Below are 12,944 nucleotides of genomic sequence, written 5' to 3'. Positions count from 1 at the left end.
AAATGAATACGGCCGGAAAATCGTTATTATAGGAAAGTTAGCATTGAGGCCCATTTACTATTTTGGATGAGAAAAATACAAATTTATTCAATTGTATGTAAATAATACTTGCTGATTATCAAAATAAATATATGACAACGAAGCAGCATATTTTATATAACGCTATATAAATATTTATTTGTCTTAACCTTTAAATGCAGATTGGACGTATTATACGTTGACATAAATTGTCTGTTGGGTGCCGATTGGACGTATGATACATCGATATAAAAAGTTTTTTTTAAAATTCGCGGAAAAATACTTATAGGCCTACCAGGCAAAAACTTTTGAATCACGCGGCCTGGGGGATGCTGGGAGCTCACGGATCAAGGCGTTGTTTTGTTTACAATCGTTACCCAGGCGCGCAAGTGGAAATTTCTTTCTTCTCGCACTAAAAAACATCAGCGACACATCTCAGAAATTTTATATTAGCCGTTACATGGAGTATTATATAGGAAAATGTGCGCAATTTCATGTAGAATACAACTAAAAACAAGTCATGGTTGTAGCTTTCATCAGTTTTGAAATATTTTCATATAAATAGCGATAAGTGCCAAAATTTCAACCTTCGGTCAACTTTGACTACCGAAATGGTCGAAAAACGCAACTGTAAGCTAAAATTCTTATATTCTAGTAATATTCAATCATTTACCTTTATTTTGCAGCAAATTGGAAATCTCTAGCACAATATTTCGATTTATGGTGAATTTATGAAAAAAACTTTTTCCTTACGTCCGCGCGGTAACTCTTCCGAAAAATCAGAAATTTTTTCGTGCGATTGTCGTAATGTTTGCACCATTTTAAATTTGCCGTTACATAAAGTTTTATGTATGGAAATGTGCACAATTTCATGTAGAATACAACTAAAAACAATCCATGGTTGAAGCTTTTATTAGTTTTGAAATGTTTTCGTATAAATAACGATAAGTGCCAAAATTTCAACCTTTGGTCAACTTTGACCCGACCGAAATGGTAAAAAAAATCTCAATTGTAAGCTAAAACTCTTACGTTCTCGTAATATTCAATCATTTACCTTTATTGCGCAACAAATTGGAAGTCTCTAGCACAATATTTCGATTTATGGTGAATTTATGAAAAAAACATTTTTTTTCCTTACGTCCGCGCGGTAACTCTTCCGAAAAAAATCAGAAATTTTTTTGTCCGATTGTCGTAATGTTTGCACCATTTTAAATTAGCCGTTACATAAAGTTTTATATATGAAAATGTGCGCAATTTCATGTAGAATACAACTAGAAATAATTGTAGGTTGTAGCTTTTCTCATTTTCGAAATATGTGCATATAAATCACGATAAATAGAAAAAAACCACGTTCGGTCAACTTTGACTCTACTGAAATGGTCGAAAAACGCGATTGTAAGCTAAAACTCTTACAGGATAGTAATAGTCAGTCATTTATCTTCATTTTGAAACACATTCGAAGTCTCTAACACAATATTTCGATTTATGGTGAATTTAAAAAAAAAAACTTTCCTTCCCTTCGCGCGCGGATTCTCTGCCGCAAATCTCCGAAATGCGTACGTCGCATTCTCGTAATATTTGCTCCATTTCATATTAGGTGTTTCATAGAGTTTTATATGTGAAAATGCGCGCAATTTCATGTAGAATACAACAAAAAATAATCGAAGGTTGTAGCTTTTCTTATTTTCGAAATATTTGCATATAAAAAGATATATATAAAAAAATTCGACATTCGGTCAACTTTAACTCATCCGAAATGGTCGAATACTGCAATTGAAAGCTAAAACTCTTACAGTATAGTAATATTCAATCATTTATCTTAATTTTGAAACAAATTGGAAGTCTCTAGAACAATATTTGGATTTATGGTGAATTTTTGAAAAATCATTTTTTTACGTCCGCGCGTTATGAATTCATGCATCATTTTGTGATAATATTTTCTCTGTGTTGCTTTAATCGTTTTACAATGTGTTATATATCAAAATTATCGCAATTTAGTGTACAATACAACGAAAAAAAATTGACTCGTTAGTTTTAACCGTTTTGCTCACAGCACGATTTGAATACAATTATATATGAAATTTTGTTTTCACACTATCATATATCGCATTATTTATATATGATAGTGATATTTTTTTTCGTTTCTGATGGCTGCATACTAAACTTCAGGCAATGACAAAAAAAGGAGCCAAAAATGAACTCTTAATCTTCAAAACTAAGCACGCTGTGATTTTAAAAAAAATATATTTTTTCCGCTTCGGCGCTCACTCCGACCCCCCCCCCCCCCCCCCCCCCCCGGCATACGGGAGACGATTTTTATTATACCCCTTCGGCGTTAAAGGGTTAATCAAATTGTATGGGTCTAAATGCTAACTCCCATATATTAACGATTTCATGGGCAATTGAAATCCGGGCCTTTTCATTTCTTACTGAACGAAAACAGCCAGGTGCCCAACATGTGACCTGCGACGTCACGGCTGCGATACTCTATTGTTCTAGTAACCATTTAGGATCTGATGTAGCTATTGGGTGATTGTCATTTTTAAGCTTAAATATGATGCGGTTCAGAATGAATAATTTGGAGAGGACCTTGTACGAGTATCTCTTGGAATTGATTTAATTACTGTATGGTAGCCTTAGATGTGTCCCAGTTCATTTTCTAGCTTACAAAATTTCTCTCCAGTGGTGGGTAGATCATTCCAAGTATGTTTGTCAGCTAAGGTGCGCCATTTTAGTTTGCTCCCAGAATTTTTGCATTCTCATGCTCACATTACTTTTGAATTTACTTTAGTATTTTCATTTTGTTCCTATCTTGAGTATCCTTCTAGTGGTTTCGTGTTTTATTTTCCATTAAAACATAAAATAAGTGTGATATCATAAAATGTGTAACTGCTTCAAGTTGTTAGCACATTATTTTATCTTTTTATAACAACTCAGAAGAAATTTTTTTGGAATATCTGGTAAATAGTGGAACAGTTTTTACCTAGCATTGGAGAAGAGGTACTCTTTAAGGTGTAGAGGACAGGTTTGTATGCACGAACTGCCTTGTATGTGAATTTTAAACTTACGACCAATGGCAGTGGCAGAATAAGAGGAGGCACAGTAAGTGTTCTCTAGCAGCTTGATGGAGGTGCATCACCTGTGGCTGTCTCCTGATGGCCCCTCTAATTCTATGTCTTCTAAGTCTGTGCTGAGATACCTCTTCTTTGGCGACAGCAACTACTTACAGGAGGACAATAATAAAAAAAATTAAAGGGTGATTTGTTTTCCACCTCTTACAAACTACTGAAAAATGGTTTGCATAAACAGTTGTAAGATTAACCTGATGATTTAGTTTTTTCATTGGGTATGGATGAATGATCTTTTCCTATTCTCGTTGAAGGAAAGTATCACTATCATGTGGGTCGAAGACCTTTGCTACTTACGTGGAGGTTCATCCCCCAGTTGCTCATGCATGTGAGCTCATATTCCCTGTAGCCATTGTTATTGTTGGTGACAAGAGCTTTTACATGGAGAAAACTATATCAATTGTTGTGCCTGTTAACTAGGTAGATGTACTTGTCATTTGTACCAATGTTACCTGAGTCATGGTCTTCCCTGCACTTGCCTGAACAGATGTTGAAAAAAGCCCCTACTTATATACATGGTTTTCACTCTCAGGCTGCACTTGTAGGTATTCAATATCTTGCAAGTTATCCCTTGATTGCATCTGTTGCTGTAAGGGAATTTTTCAAGCCTGCTGCTCCTTCACATCTTTCTTTATAAGCTGGCCATGTTCCTAGTCCCTCGAGAACGATGTTTCCTACAATTAAGCAATCACAGATAGCCAGGTCACTTTCCTCTTACCTCAGGTTAAGTAGCTCTCCCCTTCTAATACCTGGTTTTTACAGGATTGTGAGCCAACTTCATGGTAAGAATAGTTATACTCTCATGTTCAAGATACAATTAAGATGCACACACAAGCTTTACCCATTATTTCTGTTTGGAAAGTAATGAATTCTCCACAATTTCAAAGATGTCTTTATCATGCTCTTCTGAGAATGTTGTCTTAAGCTATTTAATGCTTCCAGTTACAGAAATTGTATCTAGAACTAAGGTAACCTCCTCAAGATTACAAGCTTTTTATGGAGACAAGAGATGATATAACTGAGAAAGAGTGCTCTTATCCTTACTTTTCTAGCTACATCTTGAGCAGCAGTGATAGCACCTACTTTGTCTAGTACTTTTCTGTAAAGCTTTGCACAGCAGCAACCATTAATTCTACAACAACAGATACAGTTAGATTTACAAGGATATGTTACATTTCTACTTTTTTGAAATCCTTGGATGTGATTTCAACACAAAGCAATCATTCTGGGGAACATCTTGGGATTAGAGTAACTGTCAGATGGTGTAGTAGATTTCGAGTGACTTCAGCAGGATGAGGAACTTTTCAGAGAGGCATTAAACTGGATATGTGAAGTTATAGTATTAAAGAGGAAGCCAAAACCTGCCAGAGTGGCTTCAGCAACTGACCCTTACTTTACTGTAAAATCTGAGGATAATGATTAGGGTTGTAGTTACCTACAGCTGTGGCTAAGGAGTAGATTTTGAAGAACTTATGGCTACTTCACAGATTTTCCCCTTTTCTACCATTTGGTTTTACCAGTGGGCTGGCTGCTCATCTCATCATCTGCAATTTTAGCCCTGGCTTGTGTTGTCTCATGATCTAGTGAGAATTGACTGAGGGATGTACTAGTAGCAGCAAGTAGGCAAAAACACTTTTCAGAAGCTTACATGCTATTTGACTGTGTCCTGGAGAATCCATAAATGACAGGTTTATATTCAAGAACTGACTTTTCATGCTTGCAATTATATGCAGGAACTGACTTTTCATGCTTGCAAATTGGCCATCAGTTCTAAATCTACATACCTCAGACTGTAAGTGTTGAGGTCCTCCGATATTATGAACAGGCATCTATTCTCTACCTTATTAACTAGGTAGATGACCAAAAGGTTAGATGTTGCAATTGGTCAGGCTGCCATGAACACTTTAGGTAGCTCCAGTCCTTCTAAGCAACATACATCTCGTGTAAGAGGTAAATGCGACTTTTATAAAACTTACCCTATTCCCCTTTTCAGGAATAATTACTAACAGCATATGTATTCGTGTTACCCTAGCCACGGTTTACTTTTTGACCTGGTAGGGACAAGAAACATGCCCATAATTTTCTCCATTGGATCCATCAGTGTCAGTGATGGGGCTTTCTTCCATCTTTGTGTCTATCAGGAAGATTGGAACTACTGGCAAGAATTAGATGTGGGTTCTTTGGTCAAACCTTTATCCCATTTGCTGAATGGGACTGATCTCAGTCATCAAAAGGTCTCGTTCATGACCTGCCACTAATCTCGGTCATCAGTCTTTTGGTTCTAGTTGGGTAGATCGTATTCCACTCTAACAACTGAGTAACAAAACGGCTAATTTTATCCAAGTCACAAAACTGTTCCCCAGTCTTTAAGATGAATGCATGAAATTTGACATACCACTGAAAGTTTTGAAATCTTTCAACGTGTGTTTAAACTACTGATAGTTGCAAAACCTTGGGAGTGTTTGACATAAGTACATACAGTTAATTACTTTGAATAGTGAACTGCAATACTTTTTATTTCTTAAAATAAAAGTAAAGTAATTGTTAAGAGTTAAAACAAGAGATCAGCTTCTTTCTTATTTGCATAATTGTTAGAGAGGGCTAAAGTTTGTTGAGCTGGGTAAGCTGTGGTAAACATCACTAGCATAACAATAGCCCTGAGAACTTAAAGACCCAGGCAAAGATATAGTTGAAAATATAATCCATAATGGCTCGTGATGTTGTAATAAAGAGCACAACTATCACGGTTTTAGATTCTTAAAAAGAATTCATTTACTGAAGCACAAGGGACATCTCGACACAACTGCTGTATTCAAAGCAGTAGCAAATCTGAATGCTTTATGTCCTTCAGCTATATGCATGAAACAGCATGGCTGTTATTAAAGAAAGGAAGCTAACAGCAAAATTAGTCAAACTCTTACTGGAGTACAAATTCAAACTGCACTGATGATGTATTTGGGGGTCGTTAAAAAATTAACATATGATTTGCTTCATATTTTTTTTAGTTTTCATATTTTCTTGCCCTGCAAAATTAATATATTGAAACTGTACATAGTTTTCTATGATTTTCTTTTACAAAATGCATAATATTTATACCAACCAAATGTGTAATTGGGAAGCTGACAAAGTGTCTTAGCTTCATTGTTATTGTGTGTGTGTTCATTAACACCCTCTGGTTATTGCTACCCTTTCCCTGGTCCTTGTGAATTAACCAATGGCTCATTCAAAACTGGTTTATGTACTCGAACAGAACCAGTTTTGAATGAGCCATTGGTTAATTCACAAGGACCAGGGAAAGGGTAGCAATAACCAGAGGGTGTTAATGAACACACACAATGATAGTGAAGCTGAGACACTTTGTCAGCTTCCCAATTATACATTTGGTTGGTATAAATATTATGCTCTCTGTAAAAGTAAATCATAGAAAACTATGTACAGTTTTAATATATTCATTTTGCATGGCAAGAAAATATGAAGACTACAAAAAATATGAAGCAAATCATGTTAATTTTTTAACGACCCCCAAATACATCAACAGTGGTTTATTATGTATAGTGAATGTTAAGAATGTCTCTTTGGTATTCTTGATTTGAATAAATTACTCTTTTCTGGAAAGCTAGATGTAATTTACCCGTAAATATTGTTTCCAAAGACCTGAATCCCCATTTTACCTTTCAATCGGTCATATAAATACAAATCTCATGTATACTGTTCAAGATGCATAGATATGATATTTAAACATTACTGATGACTTTGTATGTATGAGATAAGCAGTTTGCCCTGTAAGTCTGGTTACTGGAAACTGCCACCAAAATGAGAGGAAACTACAGGCTTTTCATCCATGACAATGTCACTGCTGGATGATAAAGGTGTACGTAGTTCATTTGATATAGAACTTATAGGCACTGGCTACATTTTCTTGTAATGATACTTCTTTTGCTTGCAGATTCTTCCAACGCTTGAATGATTACAGTTCAGCAATTCAGTTTCTTGTTCTCTCCAAGTGCACCGATGAAGCTTTTCAACTTGCTCGAACTCATGGGAAAATGGAACTTTATGCAGAGATTCTGGGGTCAGATGCAACTCCTGAGGATTATAACAGTGTTGCCTTACATTTTGACAATGAACGGAATCATTTCTTGTCCGGGAAGTTCTATTATTTGGCAGGAAACTACCAAAAGGTTAGTTATTTGTAAATTCAATTTACTGGTATCTGGAAGTCATGAAATGTACTTAAAATCATTTTTTAACAGTGGATTAACATGTAAACTTGCGTGTGAGGATGTTTATTTATTTTAATTCATGTTATCTGCACTTTATGTTTTTATGTCACATTTATAGAAAGGTACTTTTAAAAAATACACTGGCACTTCAACTTAATGGATATTTTGTACGTCGGGTCTCCTGATATGTTAAGAAATCCATTAAATTAAGCAATGAAGACACAGTTATAGTCTACACCAAACTCCAGATGCTTTGAAGCATCAATGTGAAAATCTGTCTTACTCTTACATCCCTTTCTTGTAATTTACCATGCTATTTCATTCATAGTACATAGGAGGGGCTTGTAAGGTAATAAAATTAGGTTACAAATAGAAAAGTAGAGCTGGGAATAATAAAATATAAAAAAATACATATGTACGTTACATGCTAGTCTGTTGTGCATTGTTGTCCAATAATTTTATACTAAGCAAGCAGCTGCTGCTTTGTACTGCATTTTCATATAACCACATTTAAAATCTAATGAAAATTTCAACCAAATCTTTGTGTGTGTGTGTGTGCGCGCGCTCTTGCGCTTAGGGCTTATTAAAGATAATTTCATAAAAAAAGTAGCCAGGTCAACAAAGCTCTGAAAATTTCAGCTTGGTTCCTTCACAGCATTCTTGGAACCTTCAGAAAAATTCGCACATATTGTGTGTTCCATCGATTCCCGATGTAATAGATATTTACCTTTGCACCATTCCTTCATGAAGAAAGTTGTCAAAATTTAATCAAAATATATTTATAGGCTGAATAACACTGTCCTAATACTAATATATACATTATTCAAAAGTTTTATTTACTATCTGATTTTGTTATCTGTATTGTATTATAACAACACTTTACGTTCTAATATTTAATATACATACAGAAGAGATGAACATTCTTATAAATTAACTTTCCACTTAATATTAGCATGGACAATATTAAGAATATGTGAAAGCTATTCAGGACTGCCATCTGAAAAGGATGTAAATTATTTTGGCATTACTTGCACTTATTTTGTATGCACATTACTTACATTTATGATTGCCTTTATTACACACACAGACCATATATATATATATATATATATATATATATATTATATATATATATATATATATATAATAATATCTATATATATATATATATATATATAATATAATATTTATATATATATCTATAATATATATATATATATATATATATATATATATATATATAATATATAAATATATATATATATATCTATATATATATATTATATATATATAATATATATAATATATAGATATATATATATATATATATATATATATATATATATATAGATATATATAGATATATATATTATATCTATATATATATATATATATATATATATATATATATATATAGTATATATATATAATATATAGATGACTAAGGATCTATTTCTATGGGTCTAGGGTTCGTGTCTCGCCCAGTGAAATAATCCCTTAACTTCATTATTTCTAGGTAAATGATACTAACATTACCAGAGAAAAAAATAAAAATAGGGGGATGTCAGAGTAACTGACTCGCTCACCCTAAATAAAAAGAGGGTTTCGGTATGGTGCTGGGGCGAGTGAAACCACTACCACGAACCTCTTGTCATTTTCTCCTTCATCAAAATCCCCCTCCCTGAGAGAGCTGACACACGGCCGGCGCCATTAACTACTACTACACATCCTCCCACGCCGACCGCAGCGCCTCTCGTGGCCATCCTTGAAGTTAGATGCCAATCTTGGGCGCAAGGGTGGGAAAACAGGGTGGTATTTCACTGGGCGACACGAACCCTTGCCCAGAAATAGATTTTTCCTTCGTCAAAATCCCTTTTCTGGGCTCAGTTCGTGTCGCTTCGTGAAATAGTACCAGAGAATTAGCACAAGATTGGAAAATAAAATACGGTCTCAATAAAACGAAAGAAATTAAAATAAATGAATATAATCTAGTTGAAAAATTTACAAGTTATCATAACTAAGGTTAACTTAACCTAATATAATGAATGCTAGCTTAAAACATATAATTGGACTTAAAATTAGACTTAAACTAACTTATGATGACTTAGAACTAGATTTTATGAAATAATATGTACAAGTGAGACTCTCTAGCATAAAAATAAGAGAGGATAACTCACTACAGTTCTTAAGTGACATGTTTAAATATCTTAACATACATATGAGTGTGTCTCCCTAGCAAAAAAATAAGGGAGAATGACAATAAATAGTCACAGTTAGTAATCAATATTTACAATTGTGAGTGTCCCTAGCAAAAAAATAAGGGGCACATCACTATATGTAACCCTTTTAGGCAGCTAAGGCTGAAGAACCCAATTGAACATGACGGTAAGTTTAGGTGAATTGTTAGTGAGGCAGGTAGAAAGGAGATATGGATCTTCGACTACAACTACTGAGCAGTGTCAGGAGAAACTATGTTTCCCACTGCCACTGCCGGAAATTTAAGAGATTCCAAGGATTTTAAGTAGTGACGTTTAAAAACTGTCGGCGATTTCCAGCCCGTGTACTTCTTCAATTCATCGAAATTCATATGTTGGAAGTAATTAATAGAGGTGGCTACTGCCCTGATGTCATGGGCTTTAGGGAGTGAATCAGGGTTGGCTTGTTTGATAAAATACAGGATTTGTTGCCTAATCCCTTTTATTGAAATAGTGCCATCTTTTTCCCTCATAAAGAGGGGGCCTGAGGATCTAGATGTCCTGGACAGATAGGCTCGTAAGGTCGTCACCGGACAAAGAGAAGGGTCTTGTGGAAGAGGGAGGACCTTCCAAGGGGCCCATCTCATTAAGGGGTCCTCATTCTTTGCTAAAAAGCTACGATCTGGAGATAGTAAGACTTCTCCTGAGGGGAGGAATTCTACATGCCCAGAGGCTCTGGAAAGGGCCGACAGTTCTGATATTCTGGCTCCTGAAGCCAGGCTTAGTAAAAATAATGTTTTTCCTAATAACATTAGATAGTTACATGAATCGTTGTCAGTATCTGAAGCCAGTTGAGAACGTCATTCAAGAACCATGAAACTGAAGTAGGCCTTTCTGAAGGTCTGAGCCTAGTACAGGCTTTAGGAATAGACGTAAAGTAGGAGTCTGTTAAGTCTATCTTAAAGCCAAACTGGAAGATTTTCTTTAAAGCTGACTTATTAGTGGTAATAGTACTAGCTGCTAGACCTTTTTCAAACAGGGATCTGAAAAAGGATATAGCTAAATTAACTGTCATGGTTTGGGTTTTTGTTTCCTTCAGGAAATTTGCCAGTTTCTTAACAGCAGCATCGTACTGGCGTAAAGTTGACTCCCTCTTATCTGATTCTAAGAAAAGGATATTTTGGGGATCAATATTTGCATCTCTCTTAGCCGCAAACTTCATGAAGTCCATAAAGTTAGGGTTTTGAGAATTCCTGAGGAAGCGAACACAGTCCTCATTTGTACTGACTGAGATAGTTTGGGATTGGGAATCCGTCGAGGTCGGAGACCCAATTCCAGGAGGAGAGGGTACCAGTTGCTCTTGGGCCAATCCGGGGGCTACTAGAGCTATTGTCCCTTGAATGTCCTGAGTTTGCTCAGGACTTTCAATAGAAGATTCACTGGAGGAAAGATGTATATCTTCCTCCACTGATTCCAATCTATGGACATGGCGTCTATGGCATAAGCCAGAGGGTCCAGGTTGGGGGCCACATAGCAAGGGAGCTTGTGGTTCGCTTGAGATGCGAAAAGATCCACCTGGAGACCTGGACCCTTTGGCATATCCACTGGAATGAGCGCTTGTCCAGGGACCACTCCGATTCTAGAGGAGCTGATCGAGACAGGGCGTCTGCTATCACGTTCCTTACTCCCGCCAGATGAGTGGAGGATAGATGCCATTTGTACTTGGTTGCTAGAGAAAAAATGGCTATCATGACATAGTTTACGTGCTTTGACTTGGATCCTCCCCTGTTGATGCAGTGTACCATTACTGCGCTGTCCAAAACCAGCTTTATATGGGAATTCTTGGCTGGTAGAAGCCTCTTCAGAGTGAGGAAAACTGTCATGGCTTCCAATACGTTTATGTGAAGCCGGCGGAACTGAGGCGACCAAGTCCCTTGAACTTTCTTGAATTGGGAGTATCCTCCCAACCCGCTTAGAGAGGCGTCCGTATGGATAACCAACGCCGGAGGAGGGAACTGGAGAGGAACTGATTTGGACAGATTCTTGGACTTCGCCCAGGGGTGGAGACATTTGCGAAGAATCGGCGGAATTACTGACAACTTGTCTCGAGATTTGACATTTGCTCTTGAGCACCAAACTCAATTTATATCCTTCAATTTTGCTTTCAACAGAACGTCTGTGACTGACGCAAACTGGAGGGAACCTAGGATCCTTTCCTGGTTCTCCTTGACGTCTGTTTGCATTTGAGGAATTGTCTTATTGACTTGGCTATTTCTTTCCTTTTGACCAATGGAATTGACAGAGTGTGGGAGTTCAGGTCCCACTGAATGCCGAGCCACTGAAAACTAGACTCCGGCGTTAGCCTGGATTTGGTCTTGTTTATTTGGAACCCCAGATGTTCCAGAAGCTGAATTACTTTGTCTGTGGCTTTGAGGCATTCCTCGACGGTTGTTGCCCAAATGAGCCAATCGTCGAGGTACGCTACTACCATTATCCCTTGTGATCTCAGTTGTTGGACCACTGATTCCGCTATTTTCGTGAATACCATGGGGGCTACGTTCAGCCCGAAGGGCATCACTTTGAAAGAGAATGCCTGGTCTCCTAGCCTGAAGCCTAGATATGGGCGGAAGTGTCTTGCGACTGGGATATGATAGTGCCTCTGTAAGATCGATAGAGGTGGTGACGGCCCCACGGGGAAGTAAGGTCCACACCTGCGAGATAGTCAGCATTTTGAACTTGTTGCAACGAATGAATAAGTTTAGACGGGACAAGTCTAAGATTATTCTTCGTTTTGTTGAGCCTTTCTTTGGCACGCTGAACAAGCGTCCTTGAAACTTTAAATGTTTGACTCTTGATACTACCCCTTTCTGAAGGAGTTCTTGTGCATACTCTGTCAATTCCTTTGTTGGTATTTGAAGGAATGTTTTGGATGGAGGAGGACCCTTGATCCAACTCCATCCCAGCCCTTTGGACACAATGCTTTGTGCCCAATTGCTGAATCCCCACCGGTGTCGGAAGAGGAACAGCCTCCCTCCTACCTGAGGGTTCTCACTGGGTCTGTGTAGGACGTGCTCCGCGCCCTCCACGGAAGTGTCTCCCCCTGTTGGGTGCCCTTCCGCCACCCCTCTGTTGAAATGTACCCCTAGCTCTGCTTCCCCTTCCAAACCTATTGATGGCTTGGAACGCCTGGCCTTCGAACACAGGATTGAAGGCTGGGGAAACAGTTTAGGAGGTCGAGGGCTGGTTCTGGGACGTCAACAGGAGGATGGGCTGGCTCTGGTTCTTGGAAGTCGACGGTCGCACGGATTGTGATACCGGGACTGCTTGGATGAACTGTTATTGCTGTTGTGCCTGGAAGGTTGGGAACTTCCTAGGTTTCT

The 12,944-nt window shown here is 37.3% G+C and overlaps 1 protein-coding gene across 1 annotated transcript in view; it reads left to right on the top strand.

Annotated features, from left to right (window-relative positions):
- LOC135216338 (WD repeat-containing protein 19-like) overlaps positions 1-12,944 on the top strand; it is a 927,827-nt gene that overhangs the window by 725,212 nt on the left and 189,671 nt on the right. Inside the window, 1 exon segment of the mRNA XM_064251544.1 lies at positions 7,093-7,327. Within this exon segment, the coding sequence (XP_064107614.1) occupies positions 7,093-7,327 (235 nt within the window).

This window comes from Macrobrachium nipponense, chromosome 6 (genome assembly GCF_015104395.2).
Source record: "Macrobrachium nipponense isolate FS-2020 chromosome 6, ASM1510439v2, whole genome shotgun sequence".
Classification (NCBI taxonomy): Eukaryota; Metazoa; Arthropoda; class Malacostraca; order Decapoda; family Palaemonidae; genus Macrobrachium; species Macrobrachium nipponense.
This window is presented reverse-complemented; position numbering and strand designations above follow the sequence as displayed.